This window comes from Mytilus galloprovincialis, chromosome 6, assembly GCF_965363235.1.
Source record: "Mytilus galloprovincialis chromosome 6, xbMytGall1.hap1.1, whole genome shotgun sequence".
In the NCBI taxonomy this organism is placed as follows: domain Eukaryota; kingdom Metazoa; phylum Mollusca; class Bivalvia; order Mytilida; family Mytilidae; genus Mytilus; species Mytilus galloprovincialis.
In genome coordinates this window covers 34012770-34039801 of record NC_134843.1, presented here as the reverse complement: position 1 = coordinate 34039801, position 27032 = coordinate 34012770, and the positions used below count along the sequence as shown (strand labels likewise).

The window sequence follows — 27032 nt, the reverse complement described above, 5'->3', positions numbered from 1 at the left end:
TAATATGTTTGCGCTTTTGATATTGCCATTTGGTAGGGTCTCTCCTTTTTGAATTTTCCTCGCAGTTTAGAATTTTTGGGATTTTACTTTTTGACGATAAGTTCCTTGATACGAAGGTAAGTTTGCTTAATATTTGATTAACAACAGTAATGATATATATTAAGTTCACAAAAATACGAAGCAAAGTGAGAATAAAATCTTAAATTTTTTTTTTTTAAAATACGAACGATAACCAGTTGTCTCATTATTCTTTATACCAATTATATCGTTTATACGTTTCTACAGGGCGTTTATACGGTGTATATGTTAGAACGATTACCTGTGACGGGGTTGCAAATCGGAAAAATAATAAATGTTTATCAAGAAACGTAACCGGAAGATGTCAGTTAATAAAAGTTTTTCCTTATTTTAAAAATGTGTAACCATAACTAAGAAAAATGCAAAATGTACACCGTCAAGCTCAAAAAGTAATTATAATGCAACTCATATTTCAATGTATACGAGACTTCGCATGTCGACCTTTAGTGCACTAAAAGAACAGACGAATTGTTGAGATAACTATTTATAACTTCCGAAAATTCCAAAGCTACCAATAACAAGATAAGAAATTTACAACGAGTAAAAATAATTTAATTATCTTTGAATAAAATTGAGAAAGGAAATGGTGAATATGTCAAAGCGACAACCACCCGACCATAGAGCAAACAACAGCCGAAGGCAACCAATGGGTCTTCAATGTAGCGAGAATTCCCGCACCCGTAGGTGTCCCTCAGCTGGCCCCTAAAATATGCATAATAGTACAGTGATAATGGACGTCATACTAAACTCCGAATTATACACAAGAAACTAAAATTTAAAATCATACAAGACTAACAAAGGCCAGAGGCTCCTGACTTGGAACAGGCGCAAAATTGCGGCGGGGTTAAACATGTTTATGAGATCTCAACCCTCCCCCTATACCTCTAGCCAATGTAGAAAAGTAAAAGAATAACAATACGCACATTAAAATTCAGTTCAAGAGAAGTCCGAGTCTGATGTCAAAAGATGTAACAAAAGAAAATAAATAAAATCACAATAATACATAAATAACAACAGACTACTAGCAGTTGACTGACATGCCAGCTCCAGACCTCAATTAAACTGATTGAAAGATTATGTCTTCATCATATGAATATCAGGTACAATCCCTCCCGTTAGGGGTTTAGTATCATACTATCATAAAATATATGAGAAGAACATAACCCGTGTCATGCCAACAACTGTTTTTTTTTTTTTTTTTTTTTTTTTTTTTAGAAGTAAATGTGTTTAGTTCCGATGCAAAGACCCTATCAGTGAATCAATGTTAAAGCCAAAATATGCAATCTTTAATGACCTGACAACAGTATCGTAACTATATCCCCTTTTAATAAGTCTATTTAAAGGTTTTGTTAGTTTCTGAGGAGAATACTGACATTTTTGTGCTTTATAAAGAATATTTCCATAAAATTTTGGATGTGAAATACCTGAACGTATAAGATGTCTGCATGTTGAGTTATATTTACGAATTATTTCCTTATACCGGTGATAAAATTTAGTAAATGTTTTGACCAGTTTGTGATATCGAAAACCCTGGTGTAATAATTTTTCAGTAATACATAAATTTCTCTCGCTAAAATCTAATACATTGTTCTTCATGTCCCCTTGGTTTGTGACTGGTATAGGTTAAAAATATCGTTGATGAAATTCGAAAATATACAAACGACAGTGGGGTCTATATAGATTTTGATTTGCAGGGTAAAGTTAACCGGCTGAAATATAAAAAAAACTTTATCGGAAATACTGACGACTTAATTTGCCATTTTGGATAACTGTTCAATTTGCCTTCTTTCGTTTTTGAAATACATATTCATCGGAATGGTTAAAATAATTCCGATGAAATTCAAAATTATGCATGCGACAAGGGTGTATATGATCATTTAAACTTTGTATTGAAATTTAAACATTATATTTCTATCATCTTGCATATATAACATAATTACTCCAGCATAAACATATGATTTAAACGTGACATTTTTTTATTCAGATTTTATATCGTAGGAATTTCCCTAACGTCTCAGCCAATTTATTATAGAAAATAAAATTATATAACGATCATGTGTACTAACGCATTAACCGAAAGTGTTACACAATGTTACATGCGTGTTGAAAGAGTTGGTATTGCTTGTTTCGGAAACAAGAATGGTCAACGTAGATACGTGTATCTTGTCTTAGGGAGGGCTTCTTATGAGGCTGATTACATACAGGAAATTTTTTAGGAAGAAACAAAAGAATTTAGCAATAGACTTTAACGTTAATTTCCGCTATATAGATGATGTTCTCTCACTAAATAATTCAAAATTTGGTGACTACAAGACATGTATGTTGAACGCATCTATCATATCGAAATAGAAATAAAGGATACTACAAATACAGTTAAGTCTGCCTTACATCTCGTAATTGACAATGAGGGTCGGTTGAAACAAAACTTTACTACAAAAGAAACGGGTTATGTTCTTCTCATATATTTCATGATGGTATAATACTTAACCCCGAACAGGAGGAATTGTGCCTGATATTCATATGATGAATACATAATTTGTCAATCAGTATAATTGAGATCTGGAGATGGCATGTCAGTAACTGCTAGTAGTCTGTTGTTATTTATGTATTATTGTCATTTTGTTTATTTTCTTTTGTTTCATATTCTGACAACGGACTCGGACTTCTCTTAAACTGAGTTTTACTGTGCGTATTGTTATGCGTTTGTTTTTTCAACATTGGCTAGAGGTATAGGGGGACATCATGAAAAAAACATGTTTAACCCCGCCGCAATGTTGCGCCTGTCCCAAGTCAGGAGCCTCTGGCCTTTGTTAGTCTTGAATGATTTTTAATTCTAGTTTCTTGTGTATAGTTCGCAGTTTAGTATGACGTCCATTATCACTGAACTAGTATACATATTTGTGTAGGTACCAGCTGAAGGACGACTCCGGGTGCGGGAGTTTCTAGCTACATGTACATTGAAGACACATTGGTGGCCTTTGGCTGTTGTGTGCTCTATGGTCGGGTTGTTGTCGCTTTGACACATTCCCAATTTCCATTCTCAATTTTATCATTTCAGCCTTCAAATTGTGAACTTTTCATTTGAACGTAGCAACATTCCAACAGAGCCTGCATATGGAGTATATATCTCCCATTGATACAATATTCCCGTGCAAGTATTTTCTATAATGATGTCTTTGATAAATGATTGCTGCTCACTAGGAAGCTATTAAACCAAGAGTTCCAAATGATGGAGTTGATATCATCCCTTCGTAAATTTTAGGGAGCCATCACGCGTTGGTTGACAGTTATGGAATATCTGTTTCACTGATGATATCGGATATGTTCTTTATGTCGTGAATACAATCCTCTTCCCTTTTCACGAATCTGACCTACTAAATTAGACTATTTCCCGAGTTAGAAATACCATGAGCAACACGACGGGTGCCACATGTGGAGCAGGATCTGCTTACCCTTCCAGAGCCCCTGAGATCACTCCCAGTTTTAAGTGGGGTTCGTGTTGCTTAGTCTTTAGTTTTGTATGTTGTGTAGTGTGTATTATTATGTGTCTGTTTGTCTTTTTATTTTTTAGCCATGGCGTTGTCAGTTCATACTCGATCTTTGAGTTTGAATGTCCCTCTGGTATGTTTCGACCCCCTTTTATATAAGATCGTAGCAACAAGACTAGCGACAACGATAATGAAAATAATATAAATTAAGGATTTTCTCAAAGCTTGATTCACTCATCTGTCAAATTTCTGTATCTTGTATTGCTGATCAGTTTTGCTATTTACGGTTTCTACATTTATATACATATATATTTGTTACATCTTGTGATCAATTTTATTTGGCAATCTCCAATGACAGTCAGCAGGGTTAAAGGACATCAGTTGCGTTTTGTTTAAATTAACTTTTTCACTTTTTTTGGACTTTTCGAAAACGTTGTTTGTGCTGTATTTAGACCCTTCTACAACGAAAATTGTTTTACATGCACACGTATAAAAATTGCGGTTTTTATCCAACGCAATCATAGGTTTGAACGTAGTTTTCAATTTAGACTTGTTTATATATATATATCTTTGTACTCGGATAAATCTATCGCAACACCTTGTGAAAATGGATAGTAAAAGTTTTGTTTTTATGCCCCATAGTAGAGAGCATTATGTTTTCTGGTATTTGCGTCCGTTCGTTCGTTTAATCGTTCACCCGTCCGTTCGTTCGTTTGTCCGTCCTTTCGTCCGTTCGTTCGTTCGTCTGTCCCGCTTCAGGCTAAAGTTTTTTTGTCAATGTAGTTTTTGATGAAGTTGATGTCTAATCAACTTGAAACTTAGTACACATGTTCCAAATGATATGATCTTTCTTATTTAAGTGCAAAATTACTTAAATGTAAAAAAAAAATATTTTTAAAATTTACAACAAATACAACACATCAAACATACATACAGTAATATTAGTAATACATTTGAATACATATTTATTTATGACAATGAACAAAGCTGAAAATTCATTTTTTATATGAATAAGAGAACAAAAATACGAAAGAATAGTTAATTAGTGTTAAATGTTTTATGTACCACTGTGTGGCACATCATAATTGTAAAGTATTTTATAAAAAAAGAAGGGGTTAAAAATAAAAAAAGATTTTCAGTACATAATTAATTGTGCTATTAGATACAATAATAATTATGTTAGTTTTGACAATAAGTATCTGTAAAAAATATTAATTTTATTCACAACCACAAAAAAAGTTCATAATAGACTCATATCCCTGCAAGATTATAAAGCTTGTACTTCAATTGATCAATTATCAAGGTTTTTTTCATCACTTGTTTTGTTCATGTTTACCTTGAGGCCGTTTCAATATATCTATTTTTTCGAATAAAAATGTAGTTGAGTATGCGCAAAGTAATATGAGAATGGTGGTTTTAAATACAAATTCCTAATTTATTGAAACATATATTGTAATTTCATTTTCTTAAGTGCTACATTTACCTTTACAGAATGAAGAAATAAAATATCCACAGAGATCCAAATTGTATTTTCACGTTATTTCAACATGACTGCTAATTGTTTTTCAAATTTGTTTTATTAGATATTGACTTCAAGGAGATTTCAAGTATCAAGACAACCAAAGCTCTTGTATTCGTAATGGCACAAAACTTTGCCTTGCCATATTACGACGGCACTATCGTCAAATGTTCCAACAACGAATCTTGTCTTCATGCAGTACCAGTAAGAAAAAAGCTTGAAACTGTTGGTTTTACAACAACGGATTATGAAATAAACCAATGCCAACCCGTGTTATCTTTAGCCTTACTTAGTACGGTTAAAGATTCGAAGTTTGTTTTAGTGTTTTACTGTAATCATGTGAAATCATCTCTGGAGAAAATACTCAAGCCAGATCTTAAATCATTCCGTAGTAAAGTTATCATTGTAGCAAAGTCAACAGATCGTCTCAGAAAATTGACAGATTTTACGCGTTTTACGGTGTTTGAAAGCAACAAAATTATACAACATATTCAACAAATAGTAGATAAGACAGATCAAGATAGATACCCATCTATAGACCAGCTACATGCAGACCCTCCATCAATTCCGCAAAGAACGAAAAAGCCGTATACTGAACAGACAAATGTTAAAAAACTAGACACATCACCTACTCTAGATAAATTAGAGTTTTCAACGAATATTGTTCCCAGTGGCTTTATACATGCAGATACATTTGATACTAGCGATACAGAAAACAGAGGAACACATGTGCTACGCTCATCTTGTATACCTAAAGGTTTAAAAAAATTATTTTTATTTTCATCTATTTCTAAAAATTAATGAAAATAAAATTTGGTAAATATTCACAACATTTGTATACCGCTGTTCAAATGTAATCAATTGATAGAGAAAAAACAAATCCGGGTTATGAACTAAAACTGAGGGGAACAAATCCGGGTTACGAACTTAAACCGAGGGGAACACATCAACTATAAGAGGCAACAGTTGATGAAACAAAAACCCGACAGTACAATGAAAGTAAAAACAAAAAACACACACAAGCTTTATTCTCGGAAACTCAACTAAATTCGTTGAACATGATTATTAACATTGTTTATCAAACTCGATGACGTTTTTAATAATCTGTTTGGTATCTTTTTGGAAAAGATTCCACCCAATACCCAGAATTTTAACTCCACATGTATATTAGTTTGAAAGCAAATGGGATGATATCCTAGTTGCATTGCTTAATATTTATAAAATTATTTAATTGAACTAATTTTAAGTCGTTGACAAAAACTTCAAACAAGAATACATTACCTTTTGTTCTATTTTAACCATTAAACGTGGTTCGTTTTAGCTTAGTCGAAATGTGTACTTAATCAAGTTCAATTTAACGATTAAAAATAAATACAACTGTGTTTTTTCACTTGTTTATGTCCGTAATCATATCCTTTAACAGTGATAGAATGCGTATTTCTCATATCAAGATAGTGTTAATAATATCAGTAATTACATCAATGAGGATTATTAAATATGTAAATGGTTATAATAATAAGGATACAAATAACAATATAAATAAATAACAACAAAAACACACACTAACAGTTTATATGTAACTCAAAATTTAATTATTTCCTCATTTTTTAGTTTCATACATTTCATCACAAAACGATATAAAACAACGCTTCAATGGTGCAACAGAAGAAGACAGAGAAGACCTCTCCAAACAAATTATGTCCAGTACTATCAAAGAACTTATCAGAAACGGGGATTTTCTTGGGATGATTAATCTTTTAGATATCGATGATCGCAGGATTCAGACGAGTGTTTTCAGCGCAATTGATACATATCAGCTACAAACAAATCTATGTACTCGATGTATCAGGGGTACTGAAATGTTGAAAGGAGTGAAACATTTATTTGAGTTATGTAGAAAATGCTCCGCAAATCAATTTGCTATGGTTAGTCTTTTACCGTTAACTTTAGATACGACTGCTGTGTTGTATCTGGAATCTTGTGTTAGTGGTGTATCACAGTCAAACTTAGCTCCAGATATACAGATATTTACCGAAAATTCATTATCTGTGGTGAATAAGATTATTTCAGACAATACTCTTTCAAGTCAGTGTCAATATTTGCTACTTTCTCTCCGAAAACTGCTGCATTACCTGAAAAAAATCGGCATGAATCCAAGCCCACTACAAATGGGAAACTTCAGAGATGCTTTAATGAACGAGAGCAGCCGTGATGAACTGAAAAAGAAATTCGCTAAATCAATGACATACTTGGAACAGTACTCCTTACTCATGGTAGTTATTAATCAGGTAAGTTTTTAATTGTCACTTTTCAAGTTGACATATAATGTAACATTCATAAAATAAGGCTGTGTTCACATTGACCTAAACTCGGTGTTGTGTTAGTGTAACTCACACATAAACAAAACTCAATTACGTTCCCATTGATAACACTAAATGTTTACATGTTGTTTAAATCCTGTTTTGTCTGCATGCATTCGATAGTCAATGTAGTCCTTGTGTAGGTCGAGTGTACACAAAACTAGGCATTTAGAACATTAATTTTACGATGTACATTTAAGACAGAAACGATTTTTGAATAGAATTGCTATTCATAACAATTGTTTATAAAGTTCTTTACAGAAATATTTGTCTAAACTTGATATATTTATTGGTTATAAAAGACACTTGGCGTAGCTTACTCACCCCTTATTCAAGACTTAAAGCAATATTATGGCCGAACATATAATTCAATTGAAAAGGTCTTCCCGAATCGACTGGACGTACACAGAAATATTTTCCACTGGTCTTTACTGAAACAACGATTCACTCATAAATGTATTACTAATAAAGTGGGAGGGAAATTGTATTGTTTGTCTAGTATCTCAGATCCGTTAAAATACACTCAGAAATCAAAAAAGTATTACCCCATCCTTTTGCCAAATACTCCTTGGAGAAGAAATACCATTTGAAACAAACAGAAAAGATAGAAATGTAGTGATCCTTTACATCTCAATCCTTTTTCTTTGTCTGTAAGCACGCTGCTGCAGCCTACGCTTACTAATGCGTAATCGAGACATCTTTAGTATCTTTAAACTACTGCAAATCATCAAAATAACTTTCATAAAGGAGCAACCACATAACTGAAAAAAAGGAGGGGTGGGGGAGGGGGTATTTTTCTTTTCGCGCGAACGTTTTTATAAAGTTTTTTTTTAATGCTAGCAATCAAATTTCTTTACAATATTTAACACTATAATGTATAGGGAAACTCTGGATTCAGAATATTTGTTTTATCATCTGTATGACCAGAATACTGTGGTTTTTTTTTTATGAAACTGGGGATCAGCATAAGTACAAGTAATTAAACAAGGTGTTTTGATGTGAACAAATTTAATGTGAAACCAGTGTATATTACATTAAAACTTATTGTAAATATGTTTACTGTACATGGCGTTTGGTGTGAACACGGCCTAACAAAGATACATTGATTTAGCAAATGCATAGGTTATAGAATATAAGTGCCAGTTGTCAGTTAATCCAATTGCCTAATAAAGGCAAAAGTAGTAGTCAGTAGTATACCGCTGTTCAAAATTCATAAATCGATAGAGAAAAAAACAAATCCGGGTTACAAACTAAAACTGTGGGAAACGTATTTTATATAAGAGAACTACGACACAACAAAGAAATAACACCAAAATGTAACACACACAGAAACGAACTATAATGTAACAATGGCCATTTTCCTGACTTGGTACAGGGCATTTCATGAAAAAATGGTAGATTGAACCTTGTTTTGTGGTATGGCAAACCTCCCGCTTTAATGGCAGTGTTAATTATAACATTAAAATGACAACATTACACGACAGGTTTACAATAAATAAACAGATAAATGGGAGAAAATATAGGGCAGAGAAACAAACGAATAATAGCCATCAAAAGGTAACAGGTTAACAAATATTTTTATACACCAAGCAAGGGATATTAGTTGTTAGTCCAATGACCAAACAGCTAATATCCCTTCGTGAACGAAAAAAACGTTAGAAATAAAAAATATCCATTTAATTTATTGCGAATCCTACATTGAAACGTAAACTGTTAACATACATTTGATCTTAACAGGTCTAAAAAATTTTACGTCATTTTTTTAAAGTCTGAACAATTTATTATTAAGCCATGTGTGATCTGTCTTTCAAGACTTTCCCTGAGCAATAAATTCAATACTATTCAGACATTTACATTGTGGTAATTTAAGTACTGCACTTTAGGTTTTCAAACAGTTTAGTATATAGGTAAAATTAAATGAAATGTTTGAACATCGGCTAAACATATTTTAATTGACTGGAAGCTCGTAAATTGTCTGAGTAATACTTTTACATAAGAATACACATATATTTTCTATTTTGAAGATTATGTTGAAGTCAGAGATACAAATTGTTGCCTTCTTGTCAGATTTGTCAGTCATTTTGCGTGACAAGATTTCAAAGAAATCCATACAGACCATATTTCCTCAGCTGTTGTTGATAACGAAAGGCGTTGTACAGCGCTTATGCAAAGGTATAATTTTCATATCATACGTATACGTAAAACATGTTTAACATACTTAGAATACCCAGAGACACTCATTAAGGCAAAAGAGATACATTACGATAAAACATACTATTTAGAGTCAAGTACGTCTAATTTTTAATTATACGCCATTATTTACTAATCAAAACTTTACATAACTTATTAAATAAAAAAAAATATACTCACAGCAAACGAATGTTTATAGTATTTTGAAATGATATTTTTGTATGCAGCTTCAGACACCTCTGTAATAAGGGAAAATAATTCCCAATATGATGATATAATGATGATAGATTGCTAAACATGTTAAAATTAAGATCAATATTTCATTAAATTGTAATTAAAAACAAAAATCCAGTATCATTGCCACAGTTTTTTAAAATATTTCCAAAGTACGATTGGTGAACGGAGAAATATTAGTAGTAGGTTTATAAGCAATATCAAAATAAGGAGATGTGGTATAATGGCCGAATATACAAACATTCACTTAATTTTGAAGAATCAGCATGATCATATGAAAAGAGTCGCGATGCTGAATCAAGGAAACATCGAAAACTGTAAAGGAATATTATTTTGCAAATTGAAGCATTCGGCATGATGAATAGCTAAAGTTGCTGGTCATAATATCTAAAGGGTATAGTGATGCTTGATTCCGATTCTTATAATATTGATTTAGATATTTTGGATTTAGATATTTTGGATTTAGATTGAATATTCTGATAATATACTTTTATTTTGATAAAATTATAATAAAAAACATGCTAGTGTCATATTGATTCTATCTAGATAGTTAATTACCTTTTTTTAATAATTCATGCACGCAGTTCCCAAATAGAGGTAAATATATATCACTTATTTTCTAATTCTGTATGTGCTGAGCATGCATGCTTTGTAATTTTTATAGTTGACGATTTAATGTCGCATGCCTATTTTTTGTTTGGACTTACGTAAGATTTGTTCATTAATCTGTTTATAAATATTTGGTGGTGTGGATATATATTGATATTCGTTGGATTAATATTTAAAGATAATTTGGCTGGTATGACGAAACAAGGAGTGAAAATATTTAACGATCTATAAATTTATAATATATTTACGAAGGCCTATTCGGGTCACTAAAAAATATATATTTATCTCGTAATAACGAGATAAATATCTCGTAATTACGAGAAAACTATCGCGTATTTACGAGACAATTATCTCGTTAGTACGAGATAATTATCGCGTAATAACGAGAAAACTATTTCGTAGTTACGAGAAAAGAAGTTTTTTATCTCGTTAATAACGGGATAAAATTTCATTTGGCCATGAAGATTAAGAGGAGATGTTTGTGAAAGATTCCAAAAATTTACAAGAAATAGTGAAAATTTACCTAATCGCAGAAATGAATTTAAAGGGCAATAACTACTTAAGGGCTTAATTGACAATTTGGTCATTTCACTTATCTATAGATCTTACTTAGCTGAATATTTTTGCGCTACAGTTTATATCTATCTATTATAATATTCAAGGAAATAACAAAAAAAAAATGAATAAAAATCATTAAAATTACCAATTCATGGGCATCATCTTTACAACGGGAAGTCTGATTCGTCTGACATATTTGTAATATTTGCTCTAAAGGCTTTAATTGCAGAGATATTACCCATAAACTACATTTACTCCCCCCCCCCCATTTCTATTTATAGCCATGGTGGCCATATTGGTTGGTGAGCAGGGTCTTTGGATACATTTTAAAACTAGAAATCCTAAGGCCTAAGGCTGATTAAGGCCAATTTGGTTCAATTTGGCCCAGTGGTTTAAGAGAAGAAGATTTTTGTAAAAGTTAACGGACGACGATGGACGGCGGACGCCAAGTGATGGGAAAAGATAACTTGACCCTTTGGGTCAGGTGAGCTAATAAAAACGGGCATTTCATCAGGTGACCCGGAAGGGTAATCATGATCTGTATATCTATATATATGTGTAATTTTATCTCGTAATAACGAGAAAGTATTCTCGTAATTACGCAATAGTTATTTCGTTATTACGCGTTGATTATATCGTAATTACGAGATAAAAAAATCTTAACTCGTAATTACGCTATAGTTTTCCCGTACTTACGCGATAATTATGTCGTAATTACTAGATAAAAAAATAATTATTTCGAAATTACGCGATATCTATCTCGTAGTTCCGCGATTGTTTTCTCGTAATTACGAGATAAATAAAAAACAAAAAACAAATGTGTGACCCTAATAGACTTTGGTATATATTACTGCACAGCCAGTTAATTTTTTCTATCTTAATTGATCACTATTCCCAGATACAATTTAAAAGGTACCGAATCAGGAACAATGAGCATGAAAAAAATAGAATTTTTGGTGTGCCCCATATTTTTTTCTGTATAAATTCCAAATATTCAAAGCGTTATTTAATAAGAGTTACTCTTTTGCATGTGTTTTTCCTTTTAAAAGCAAAATGGTCTTAAATTAGATCAATCTTGTGACTTCTCTTACAGTTCATGACACAGTAACATCATTATGACATTCCAGGGTTTTGTTTTAACGAAAAAATTAAAAAAGTTATTCATAGTTACATACATAAAAATGCATATGAATAATATGAATAAAAATATATACTACGTTTCCTAAATATGTTTGTTTTGCCACTACTGCTTTCATAATACAACTGCATTTTTCAAATTTGTGATGTGGAATTTTGTTTAATGGAAGAAATGTCGCTAGAGGTCATGTGAAATTTTATATCTTATTACAGAAAATACAGATTTAAAGTTTATATTAGAATAAAAGATTTTTGCACATATGTCATGGAAATACAGTTTGAAAATACAATTAATCAAGACAATATATTGTAATTCTTCACACACGATACGTTTAGATGCATGTAATAAATCAGTATTTTCCTGATATACAGGTTCACATTTGCCAAGAACAACAACCGAATATCAGATGAAGTTATGTAAAATTATAAACCTATTCACTGATACTACTAAGGTCAGTCAAATGGACAGACTTCATATTCTTAATCTCACTGAACCACTTCTCTTCAAAGAATCTAAAGACATCGTTCAAAACATGGTATATTTGTTTTCAAAGAACAATCACAGGTCAAAAGACATAAGAGAAAAGGCCAGCAAACATATTGTCCACCTGTTATCTGCAATTAACTTTAAAATAGACGGAGTTATCTATCAGTCAGCCAATGTGGGATTAGAACCGTCATGGGTAAAGTTTGGAGGGACAGTATCTGAAGACAAAAATGTTGTTTTATATGCTTTGATTCCTACACTTCATTGTATAAGTGAAGGAAGCATGACTGACTATAAACATAAGGCAAACAAGGGTGAAACCAGAAAGCATTTGAATACCCTTGATATCCTAAGACATCTGCAAGATGAAAAGGTTCATCATAATCTGATCCAACTGATTGCGTTTCAATGTAGACCACTACCAATATTCTATATAACAGATCAGTCAATAGATTATGACTTAAACGCACATCTTTTAGATGCAAGAAGAGTCTTCAGATGGATTTCTTGCAGGGAATTAACAACGATGGTGTCAGATGCTGTTGATGCTGTTGGGTTTCTCCACAGCAAGGCAGTCATCCATCGAAACGTGACGACTTTTGCCTTTAGCTTGAGGAAAAACAATGTTGTTTTGCACGATTTCAGTGTGTCAAAGGTTTTAGGAAACAACACTGGATTCATATCAGGTTATTTTTATATTGTTATTTTTGTATTATACAGTTTTAATTATTTTCCTGTTTTTGCGTACAGTTTTCGGCTTTAAAGATTTTTTTAATTCTAAGTGAAAGACTTTGTCAGTAAAACGCTTGGGTCGAATTCGAAAAAGACCAAACGTATATTGTGCAGGATGTTTTTGAATAAATTTTTATTTATATGCTTTATCTTTTAGCGCGATTATTTACAAATGCATTTTGTATGCAGCTTTGAATACTTACTCCTCCCAATAATGAAATACTTCTGAAAAGTGCAACGTAAACATATCAATTTCGGATACCTGGATACTAAGAAATATCTAATATAGAGTATGAAATTGCAAAGAATAGGTAAATGCATGTTTATTTATATTGTTAACGTTGTTTAAACGAAATGCAGTATTGTTTCTGAACTCATGAAATAATTCTTCAAAAAAGGTGCAGATCTATGTGATTTGGATATTATTGGCATCGGAGGTCTTTTCGTAAAATAAAATCTGTAACTTTGACAATAACATACCATAATTTCTTTACTCTTTAACTTGTATTCCAACATTATTTTTAACCTTATAAACCACCGCAAATGTATTCTATATTAAAGAAATACTCTGCAAACATGACTTTTTTCTTTTCCTATGCAGATTTGGAAAACACTCAGATACCTGTTTTATGGTCAGCACCCGAGAGTATTTTAGAGGATCACTATGATACTAAAACAGACACGTGGATGATAGGACAGTTTATTTATGAAGTATTCACCCACGGTTGCCATCCTTACACAGAAGTGTACGGGACTCCAACTGAACAGCTGTTAGAATATGTGAGTATGTAAGCAAAATAGATGACACAGTTGAATTGTATACATACGGGAATGACCATTGAATTTTCAGAGGAAGTATCATTACTCTAAATGTACTTTAATTTTAGAAGTGATTCTGCAATTTGTTAAGGGATTACCGTTTTCAATTTTCTTTCAGTCGAATATTTTTGTAATTTATTTTTTTAGTATGTTAAGTGGTTGTTTGCCTTTGAAAATTCGATCTTTACTGTTGAGTCTTATGTAGACCAAACGAGCTTCTGGCGAATAAAATGCAAAGCCAGGTACCTTTGATGAGTTTTAACTATTTTTTAGATTGTATTTCAAGATTTAAAGCCACAGAAATGGCCATGCATCCCTAAAGACGTACATGATATCATAATAGGATGTTGCATGACAAATCCAGAGGACCGTATAGATATATGTAGGATAGGAAAATTACTTAACAGTATACTAATTTCTCTTAACGGAGGTAACATTCATCAGCATTTTGGTAAATTATTTCTTAGCAATGTCATAAAAATTCCATTTGATCGCTACAAAACTATTGCATTACAGGTGATATTGCTTGGACAATACGGCATAACTCAGATCACTTTTTGTATAAATTACAAGTGTTACCCACTATCTTTGTTGGTTTAATTGTAACAGTTAAATAACACGAATAATAAAAAAAACAAAACTTAAAAAGGTGAGTTTTAATACCAATCGGTAGATGAGAGTACTGGTATGACTATTAATTTTCACTTCTGTTTTTGTACTTGGAACAACAAAATTAATTATTTTGTAAAAAATGTTTCCGGTCTGTATTTATACTGTATACATTACTACCAAATTATTGTCCTTTACCTGTGTACATTATTCTACTTGGCGACATTTATTTCAAGGTAAGGTTGTTTTTCTGAAATTGGTAAACATCTTACCCCTTATTTTGTAGTTACATTGTGTCATGTATCAAATGTATTCGTTCAGTGTATGTTAACTTGTGTTCATATGTCTTTTGGTTGGAATGAGCAACTTCAATTGAAATGTTCTAGTGCGTCTTTTTATATTGTGATGTTTAAGTATTAATTTAGATAAGGGTGAAGGTTGGTACGTTTTTAAATGTTTAAACCTGCTGCATTTGTTTACACCTGTCCTAAATCAGGAACCTGATTTTAAATAGTTGTCGTAAGTTGATGTGTTACTCGTTTTTTATATAGATTAGACTGTTGTTTTTCCCGTTTGAATGGTTTTACACTAGTCATTGTTGGGCTCTTTATATTTTGCTGTTCGGTGTGAGCCACGGCTCAGTATTGAAGACCGTACTTTGACCTATAAATTGTGAATTGGATGGAGAGTTGTCTCATAGACACTCATACCACATCTTCTTATATCTTTATAGTAAGTTTTAATGCTTGGCTGCTACATCACTGTCCCGTTTTTTGATCCTCAGTGCTCTTCAACTTTATTCTTGTTTTACTTTCTAATTATTTTCATCTGAGCGTCACTGGTTAGTCTTATGTAGACGAAACGCATGTCCTGCGAATCAAATTATAAGCCTGGTACCTTTGATAACCATTTTGAGGGATAACACATGTTATGTTTGCGTTTTTTATAACTTTCTACACTGTATAGACTTTGATCATTGTTTAAGGCCGTAACAGGGTCTATAGTTGTGTTAAGCCACTTCATTCTGTCGCTAACGAATAATTGGTACTAATACATTTTACTAATAAGTTTTCTATCTTGTATATCAGCCATTAACTTTGTTTGTTTGTATGTTTGAATTAATGCTTTGTTAACGTATTACTTTAGGAAGACGTAATTTGGTCTCGCATATATTTGAGGAAGACAAAAAATACCCCGAATTAGATCTTCATCATGATGTACCTGAAAGGGTATGTTTCCTGGATGATTTTTCTTAAGTTATTTTTTAATGCCAATTTATTTATATATTTCAACTGCTTGAATATCTGGTAATCAATGAAGTGCCTGGTATTTTTTTTTTAATGCGGTTAGATGTCATACTCATGTTATATCAAGTATTATTTCTTTCTCTTGTTTCAAAATACCAGATATGTCCATTTTTATTTTTTTTGAATGGATTTTTGTGTATTTTTTGCAGCATAAAGATAATTCGGATGATATTGACGCAAAGAACATATAAATTGTTATTGTTGTTTTTATTAAAGACAATAATATGCTTTACCCAAGATAGACTTTGTATGCCCAATGAAAAAAAATACCGAATTTTTTACAATATAATTCAAAAACGTATGCATACTTGCATGCAAAAATGATATTATTTTCAATTTTTTAGGGACTGCCTTCCTTGTTTGAACAGCTTAAACATAATAACACACAGGACAGAGGTATGAATGTTTTCCTTAGTTTAAACATATTTATTTAAAGTGGATTGGGAAACAAGTTTTGCAACTTATATTAATCCCTTTCCACTTTGTGGGTGCGAGTGCTGCCTTGTAGCGGCACTAGCCTGCTCTTTTTTTAAAATCTACAAGTATGTCTTTAACTCGCAAAAGATATGGCCCTCTCTAAACACGGGTCAGCCATTAATCGTCCCCTTCAGACGGACTATCATCGTTTCCGCAAGACCATTCTCGCAAATGGTGTCAAGGGAGAGCCGAAAATTCAGTCCCTGAAATTTTCATCCCGGAACGGGAATCGAACCAGAAACTTTTGGGTTAGTAGTCCAATGACATAACCACTACACAACGGCTCTCATACATGTTTTTCTTCATTCGTTTGTGTCCGTGGAATACAATAATCTATCTAACATTGGTCGGTAAATGACTAAGTTTCCCTTATATTTCAAATAATTTGAGGTTAAATACATTTCTAGCTGTATATGAGATTTAATAATAATAATAATTTAATTAATTGTCATTAAATATTTACAAAGTTTGTTGCAATACAAGTTTCAACAAACAATAAACAACAAAATAAAAACAAAATACTACGAAATTTAATCAAATGTTGACACAAAAACAGGTGATATATTTATGATATTACAATATTCAATATCCATGTTACAAAAAGACCGCTGTCCTCAGTTCAATGGCCTCTTAATAATGAAGCCTATAATTCGAACATGTCTAAAAGAAGTGGGGTTGAAAATAATTAATGATCATCAGCGAAATGAATAAAATGTTTGTCATCTAATTGTATATCATTATATAAATTTTGTCTGACATTTTCGTTTACCTTGCAATTGAGAATAAAATGAAATTTGCTTCAAGTGAAGGTTTTAAGTTTTTATACAGAAAAAGTTTGCTACTTTACATTTTTTTATCTATTTTACTTTTATATAAATCTTTATAATAGTCATTCTTACATATGAAATATTCTTACAATTGGCCGCTTTGTCTTAGAGGCTATTGTCTGATAGGACATTTTTTGCATATGTATACCAAGAATATAAACCTTGTTAATCAAGGGATTTTGAAAGTTCAAAGGGTTCTTTCAATAATGCGAATGACATTTTCAATATTCAGTGTAACAAGGTATAAAATAGATTGAGTTGTATTAAAATGTTCAAAAACTGGAAGTCTACCTAGTTCCTTTATCACTCATATATTTGATGTATCACGACTAAGAAATAGTAAGTGTTTTAAAAATGTCTGTTTGATAATAATTATAATAATTTTATTACTTGTTAATTAAAACTCTGGTATTGAACTGGTTTTGGTTAATTTCTTCATTGATTTTCAGATGTAATTAGAAAGTCATATTTTAACATAAGAAAATCACAAAGGCGCATATTGAATGTACTACAAATTACGAAAGCCGACATAAAGACACCAGACCAACCTATCATTCAAGCAAAGGTTAGTGTGAATCTAATCTAGTATAATATACATCGACAAAAAAGGTATACACAAATGTGCTTCTTTAGAAAAAAAATGTATCTTCCTGTCCGCTAACTAACAAGGTTCATAAAAAGTAATGTAAAAACAAACTATTTTTAACTGCAACAATGTGGATTCAGATAAAGTTCAAAACTGCTTCAGTTTATCACGAACGAATACATTTTTCTTTATTTTTGTTAATTGGCTTCTATACTATCTCTTGAAATGTACTATTCTGTATGATGAAAAGTTGTTTTCATTTAAAAAAAGGTAATCGATTTTTATGAAATATATATCTTTACGGTTTAGTAATAACTATTACTTTAATAGGGAAAAAATCTCTAGATTTCATAGGTTAATTTAAATTTTTTCAAAAATTGAAAAAAGGATTAAAACATCCCCCGTTTAGAATGCTTAAAATTACATATGATACTTGAACTATAATATACTAAATATCTTATCAAGTTTTCCTCCTTTATCAGCACAATTTTATTGCGGTTAATGAACCAGTGACTGTTGATTTTGTTCAGTCTTTACCTCATCTCGATAAACAGACATGCACAGAAATACTTCAATTGTTGGATACCCCAAGTAGAGAGGAAAGAAGAAATATGCCTGGAAATTATCAATTAATACTGGTAAGAAATATACCATCTGAGGCAACCCAAATGTCGAGAATGAATAAACAAATTGAGAATATATAAATTAATAGCATAAAAAAATAAAAGATTGTTGGGTAATGGAACGGATTTATTTAAAGTACAGGGATAGAGTTTAGCTTTATATTATTACATTCAAACAAAAATCGCATAGAACAAATTGTGGCATAAACAAGTATAATTTCTTACCGAAAGAATTCTTGAGTATAGCCTGATGGGGAGATTGTTTCCACCATAGCGCGCATTATACGTAAAAGATTTCATGTGTTTTATTAAGTCAAAGATTTGAATAATTAGTTCAAATTGTTTCATTTATAGAAATACAAACTTCATAAAAGTACAAATCTGTTAGAACTAGCGTTCAAACATTTTTGTGGTGATCCAGACGAAAAAGGATATGAATATCTGAAGATAGTACAAAAAATAGTCAAATTCATTGATGAAATGCATAAGCGTAACTGGATACTCAGAGATCTGTGTGCTGATAATATCTTCGTATTGGATGCAAATCAGGAGGTAATTTCTTTTTTCATTTTAGGAACGACTGTAATATATTTTTTTCTGTCTATGAAGAAATAACATAAAAAAAATGTGGTGCACACTGAATAATTAACCCGCGAAGCGTGTTATTTTAAAGTTTAAAATAGACAAAAAAGGTATAACAGTCATTACTTATAATTTAATTCTAAATTCCAATTTCAGCCGGAGTAAATTGAAAAAAAAACCGTTGATGACGTCACGGTCATATTACAAAATTAGGTCTATGAACTGATAGGCAAAACACTGTCAGCAAATCAGAGAATGCGTTACATAATACATTGAATTATTAGAAGATAACAGTAGTGTTCATCATAAAGGTTGAGAGCATTATTTTTCAAGCACCATCCAAAATCTACTTATATCAGTCGACTGATCTTCAAATCTTATAAATTAATATAGAATATAAATATTACACTAGAACAGAAACTTGTGAAAATGGCATAAATTCTTCAAGGAGCTAAACTTGGAGCGATGACTGCTGTGAATAAATCACTAGCCACCTTCTATTGTGAATATCAGAATGATAATTTTAAAAAAGACGGACACATTACCTTGAAGTTTCAATAAGCCGGTTCAATTCAAAGTAATGTTCGATGTAAAGTTGGTTATGTTAGGCTTCATTCAGCGAAAGAAACTGTTTGTTGATAAGAAATATGCTTTATGAAAGATTGCATATACATTAGATTACGTTGAACGTTATCGTTTTGCTCTCTATGTTGATCTATAAATTTCTAACATCTGAACGATATTTTACGAAATGATGTAACATCGAAAACCAATTAAATTGTGAATAAAATTCATGGGTAGAATTAAATATTAACTTCTTACATTCTTTGGTAGCAATAAGTCCTGTTTGAAAAAACAGATCAAAGGCTTTCAATTTACGTTACGACGGCACGAGATCCATCATCTTAACAATCAAAATTGAAATGAGTAGAAAATAAAAAAAAATTATTAAGATATGACTAGAAGATACAGACTCTGAGGTGTCTGATTTTTTATTTTGATTTTTTTTAATCTCATTTGGATAAAAAGATATGTTTGATCAATATCTTTATACTATACCCAGGAACTTCATTATTATCTTTAGAGAATGCGATTCGACTTTTTTCTAAACTACATGTAGCAATAAATGAAATAACACAGTTCCTATTATAATATCTTAAATGTCAATTTAATTATTATTACAGATAACTATGCCACGACTTGGTCGAATGTTGTGGTTTGATTCAAATGGCGTATTGGACGATTGTATCATAGATGAAGTAAAAGAGGACAGGCGACGCTGGTGAGAACGTTATACCTTGCATATATGTAGTTCTTATGTCTATGGCTGGTTAAATATCTTTGTCGAGCTCTTAATCTAAGATAAATATAGCGTCACAAACGCCGGACAAACCATTAATCTATGGCAGTTTCCTCCTCTCAATCAATGGCAGAACTTGAAATAATAATAATTTATCCGGGGAAAGATTTAACTATAGTGTTTAGAACGCTAATGATGACAGATTTGTAATATAGAAGAAAAAGAATGGCCCATAATCCATAAATTCAAATGTATTTCAGAAATTCAAGTTCAGGTGACGACTAATTTATCAGATATGTACTGTGACTAGTCTTCTATTCAAAGACAAAATGTCATTGATATGAAAACTTGAAATTCGTCATAGATAAGATTTTTTTTTATAGATTGCATAACGTTGGATTTTTAAACTTCTGCCATAGATTTTGGGTGGCTTGACGTCTCATTTATCATAGATAACGAATATGCCATTACCAGAAACCACCATAGATTTGAGTCATGCAAATTTAAATTTCATTTGCTCTGATAACAAAGTATTTACATCTAAAAACTTCCAGTGTCAGTTTTTACATTCTTGTAGCATACAAGGGGGGCAATCTAAAGGACGCCTCTGGGTGCGGGAATTTCTCGCTGCATTGAAGACCTGTTGGTGACCTTCTTGCTGTTGCTTGTTCTATGGTCGGGTTGTTGTCTCTTTGACACTTTCCCCATTTCCATTCTCAATTTTATGTGATGGCTAATCATAAACAACTTACGAACAACAATAAATACCAAGAGTTGAAATACACATCAAACCTGTATACACAGATCCAAAGAAAGATAGAGATCTTCATTGTAACTTGATGTTACATGCTAAGATGAGTTCTCAAAAGAAATATAACAAAAATTAACGAATTAGATTACATAATTGATTTGTGTTGTTAAACAACTTTGCTGTGATCCTGTCAGTTATATGGACTTGATTTAAAAATTTCAAAGTAATGACATGTTGGTTTGTAATCTGGATTTGTTTTCGCTTAATCGATTTATGAGTTTTAAACAGAGGTATATTAATTGGTGTTTTTATCTATATGCATTCAGATAGAGAAAACAATCACATAATTATAAATGAAATATGTAATCTCTTAATGCTAAGTGTTCCACAAGTTAATTAAAGATAGTCAATAAATTATGTTGTATACTAGTTGAGCAGCATGTACCCTTATGCACATAAAAGGTGAACCAAGGTTCTTGATAAAGGTAAGCACACCATTTCACACACGTGTCGTCTTTACAAACTCTGATGAAAATCATAATAATGTGTAATAGAAATTGATTAATAAATCTACTATTAATTAAACATCATTATAGAAGAATAAGAAAATGTGATAGGATTGCCTTTACACAGAAATTAACAACGATATGTCACCATACCACTTTCAACAATGATCAAAATCCATACACGGAAGGATTGTGCCTGATGTTCATATGATGAAATCATAATCTTTCAGTCAGTTTAATTGAAGTCTGGAGCTGGCATGTCAGTTAACTGCTAGTAGTCTGTTGTTATTTATGTATTATTGTCATTTTGTTTATTTTCTTTGGTTACATCTTCTGACATCAGACTCGGACTTCTCTTGAACTGAATTTCAATGTGCGTATTGTTATGCGTTTACTTTTCTACATTGGCTAGAGGTATAGGGGAGGGTTGAGATCTCACAAACATGTTTAACCCCGCCGCATTTTTGCGCCTGTCCCAAGTCAGGAGCCTCTGGCCTTTGTTAGTCTTGTATTATTTTAATTTTAGTTTCTTGTGTACAATTTGGAAATTAGTATGGCGTTCATTATCACTGAACTAGTATATATTTGTTTAGGGGCCAGTTGAAGGACGCCTCCGGGTGCGGGAATTTCTCGCTACATTGAAGACCTGTTGGTGACCTTCTGCTGTTGTTTTTTTTCTATGGTCGGGTTGTTGTCTCTTTGGCACATTCCCCATTTCCATTCTCAATTTTATCATAGTCGGCTATAAAAGCTAAAAGTCCATAAAAATCATATGTATTCTTTGGTTGAAAATGGTTTAATTCGTCAGATCGATACAAAGCAGAAAAACGTCTTTCATAGATCGGATGTGGCAGGGTATTTATATATCCCTAACAACTAAAGAAAGACACAAAGTACAGTTCTGAGAGTACTTAAAGTTACTGACCGCTGGTTCAAATTAAATAACAACTAATACAAAATATCTTAGTTTGAATATACATTTATTTGTTTCAATTGAAATTCAGTGATTGTAAACATTAAACTATTGCAAAACTTGAACCTTTGATTTATTTGAATATAACTCATAATTTAAACATAATAGGTTACCAATTGAGGTTCTTCAAAATGGTCAATACTCAAAGGAAGGTGATATCTATATGTTTGCAATGGTAATTTATGAACTTTACATGGCGCTTGATGTTCATCAACATGACAACATGGCAAGCGAGTTAGAATGTGCACCGTTTGCCACCGTTTCAATTTCAGAGGTAAAAGTTATATAATGTTGGATATAAAATCAATTACTTTTATTGACTGATATTAATATAAAATATATAATAAGATAGTGGTGTGTTTTGACTACAAATACTCTCCGACTAGTGTAAAACAGTTGTATATAAAAAAAAAAAAAACATATGGTACAAACCATAATACTCGATTTGAATGAATTCAAAAATCGTTTCATCCAAACAAAGGAAGACACCGTCAGATGAATAACAAACTTGTAAGGTTCCAACTCCTCAATGCAAATTTAACTTAAAAGAATTTGACGATACTTTTATCCTTTCGTTTCTATGCATTCATACATGATTGGGGTTCTCGTATTTGGATGTAATTATTTTCTCAATGACATAAAATCAATACAAAAAAGAGCGTCAGACACATGAAATAAGATAGATTTGTACCCACAAAGATAGTTTTGAAAGATCTTACAACAATTACGGAGGTGTATAGCATATCTTATTAATACGTTAAATAAAGTATTGATGTGCAAATGTTAATATTGACAAATAACAAATGTCAAATGTTAATATTTTGAACATTTTCATTTTACAATGCTTAAATGTGTAAAGTATGTCCACAAAATGTCGTACCAAATATGGTAGCAGTATACTGATGTCAGATAAAATTACACAGAGTCGGCAATAAACTGACAAACATGGGAGATACACCAACAGACGAAACCACACCGAGCTCCTTACGGAGTACCCCTAATTGCAGCGACAAAGTAGGTAACTCTTGTCTCGCATTTGACGATATACTCAATGACAAACAAGATAATACGGAAATTGTTTTGTTATAACTAATCTCATCTTCCGTCTGTCTTTTGTAGTTACTTAAGACCCTTTACAGTGGAGAAGTACCAATGCAACCAGATTATTGTCCTGATTGGTTGTATGATATTATGAAGCTTTGTTGGAACAGAGACAGAACACGCAGACCAACTACTAATTATATTATCAAAGAAATTAAGAGAAACATGGAGTAAGTTATAGACGTAATTACAATTCACAATAAAATCAATCTCTTGAGTAACGCTTTTCAAACAATTTATCAATCACGATTGAATGCTAAATAACAATAACTATAAACCTTATTATCTGATTTTGAACTTATCAGCATACTTGGTTATTAGGTCTTTCATTTTACATATTTTGCGTGCAAAAACGTTTTGTTCAGTTCTTTTTTCATTATTCAACTGATATTTTTTTTTATTGTTTCGACACACACTGAGTGATTTTTGGAACATAATACCATGTAATGGGTTTATTCATTTTCGACCACAGTAGGCTTGTGATATCTAATGGATAGCTTTTTTTTACCTTTTTACATTTGATATAAGTTATATATCGATGCTACTCATAAACCGTAATTCATAGAGACATTAATATTGCTGTACATGGATCCTTGATCCTTGATCCTTATCTAGAATATACAGATACTTGATGTTTATAATTTCAGAACATCAACAAATCAGGTCTCTAGCGACTCTGACCAAGAAAAGTACGAGGTGCCAGAGGGTTCAGAACCAGAAGGGGGTTATGAACATCTAAAGAAAACAAACAGCATCGATAGTGAAAACTATGACAGCCTTGATAGTGAAAGCTTTGACAGCCTTGACGACATCAGTTTAGACAAATTTAATCCATCTGTAGAAACAACATGCCATTGGCCAATAATTTCGATTCCAAAATATGGGAATACTAATCCGTTTAAAGTAAATAGACAACAAACTTGTAGTTTCGAATCTAGAACAAGTTCTTTTACTAAAGACAATGTACAGTTTTCATGTGTTAATAGCGACACAGAATCTGAGTTGAGTACGTTCAAACATCATAATGTGCAATCTAAACACAGATCAGCATCAAGAAGATCTTTCCCAAGCAATGGTTTTAAATTCGCAGATATCATAACATCAGAAAGAGAATATGAATATCGGAACGATTATCAATATCAATATACGGATGCAAAATCCAAAGAAACAAGTCAAACGTTCAAAGGTATTTCATTCCATTCAAACAGCATCTCAAAAGCAGAAGCTTCGGCAAGTTCTATTAATGGTGCGGCTGTTGTTTTTAAAGAAAAGGATAAAAACATCAATGAAGGCATCAACCAAAATTGTAAGGAAGATCAATTTAACGGTAACAATGCATCTAACGCAAGTAGTTTTTACTGTCATATGGATTTGAATAGCCAGTCATCGACAGAAACATCTCCAAAGAACACACGAAAACCAGAAACTTGTAAAACTTCCAAACAATCTACAACACCATGTGATATAAAATCAATAGACTTTCAAGGTAGGGAGACGAGTTCGGCTTCTTCTTGCAGCAGCAATCGTTTTGAGACACCAGCAAAGATCAATGGTGAAAATACTCCTTATAAATCAAAAACAGAAAGTGGCAAAACAACAAACGTGTATACAGCAGATGACGATAAATTCAGCGATAGGTCGAGAGAAAGCAGCACGTATTTTCATATGGACAATACTGCGGACGAGGATACCGAAAGTGAATCATACAAAGATTCTGAATCTCTTTCAAATGCAAATTTATGTTCGGAAGATAACTATTTGGCTGTTGTGTATGCCGATGTTTAGACTTTTAACAGACGCAAACAGTCATGTATGTAGATGCAATATGTGTATTTCAAATGACATTAATCATGAACGTAATGAGATGTCAAAAAACAAGAGTAAACCAGACCTCATTATAATTACTCGATATACTTGTGTACATAATCAACTAAAATGATATTTATGAAATAAAGCTACTTTAGTAACATATGCAGTTATCATAAATTCAACACATATTGGTTTCTATTTCATTAATTTCCATTAGTAGCCATTCATTCTACTTTAATTTAGCTATATTTCAAATATAATATAATGTTATAGTACATTTGAAAAGTGTGAACAAAGGGAAATACATTATTCAAGATTCTGCTTGACATGATCATTTTAACACATGGATGTTTTTCCTAATACGTTAAATTGAACATAGCTGAAGTAAACAGTTTTAAAACATACATGTATCAATTAAAACAATCTGGATGAATCTCTGTATAATATATATATATATATGGTTAACTGCCTATTAATAAGAATATTCGACAAATACCAACAAATATTCAGAATGTTTTTCAATTTCATAAATGGCAAGAAAAAGACAGGATAAGATTTGATGAGGTGACTTTTCCAAATTAAACTCGAAAATCAAAAACACTTAATTTCCAAAAAAGCAACCTTCATATGTTTATCAGACATCCATTTTTTGTATTCTGGATTTTTTTTTGCATAGTTACATTAGGATTGAAACTATTGATACTTCTTAAATCAGATACAAAACTGAATAGACTGCCAAAATTGTTTGTTTTGAGAGTTTGTCATCTGACCTTGACATTAAAAAGGTACATGAATAAGTGGTGGTTGATTAACAAAAACATAGATATGAATCTATTTTTTGTTTGTAAATCTCTTAGCCGACAAAAAGGGTATGATAGAGAGAAAAAAAACCCAAATACAAATATAAACTATACCTTACCGTAATGAAGAAAATGCAAATTTAGCACAAACAACTAAACCAGCTGATCATCATGATATAAAATCGTGCGATTTTCTGTAAAACTCTCATATATATATATATTACTGAAAAATTATTACACCAGGGTTTTCGATATCACAAACTAGTCAAAACATTTACTAAATTTTATCATCGGTATAAGGACATCATTCGTAAATATAGCTCAACATGCAGACTTCTTATACGTTCAGGTATTTCACATCCGATATTTTATGGAAATCTTCTTTATAAAGCACAAAAATGTCATTATTCACCTCAGAAGCTAACAAAACCTTTAAATAGACTTATTAAGAAGGGATATAGTTGCGATACTGTTCTCAGGTCATGAAAGATTGCATATTTTGGCGTTGATATTCATTCACTTATAGGGTCTTTGCATCGGAACTAAACACATTTATTAAAAACCAGTTGT

General features: G+C 31.7%; 1 protein-coding gene across 1 annotated transcript; it reads left to right on the top strand.

Annotated features, from left to right (window-relative positions):
• Positions 1-6: 6 nt before the first annotated feature.
• Positions 7-25754, top strand: LOC143079424 (uncharacterized). Its single transcript, XM_076254762.1, has 16 exons — positions 7-116; positions 5150-5842; positions 6697-7373; positions 9470-9617; positions 12546-13346; positions 13994-14172; positions 14485-14641; positions 15967-16049; positions 16472-16523; positions 17881-17996; positions 18500-18655; positions 18995-19192; positions 20407-20504; positions 22861-23026; positions 23872-24023; positions 24501-25754. Exons 2-16 carry the CDS (start codon positions 5206-5208, stop codon positions 25636-25638), a joined length of 4758 nt encoding a protein of 1585 aa, XP_076110877.1. The 5' UTR covers positions 7-116; positions 5150-5205; the 3' UTR covers positions 25639-25754.
• The last annotated feature ends 1278 nt before the right edge of the window (positions 25755-27032 follow it).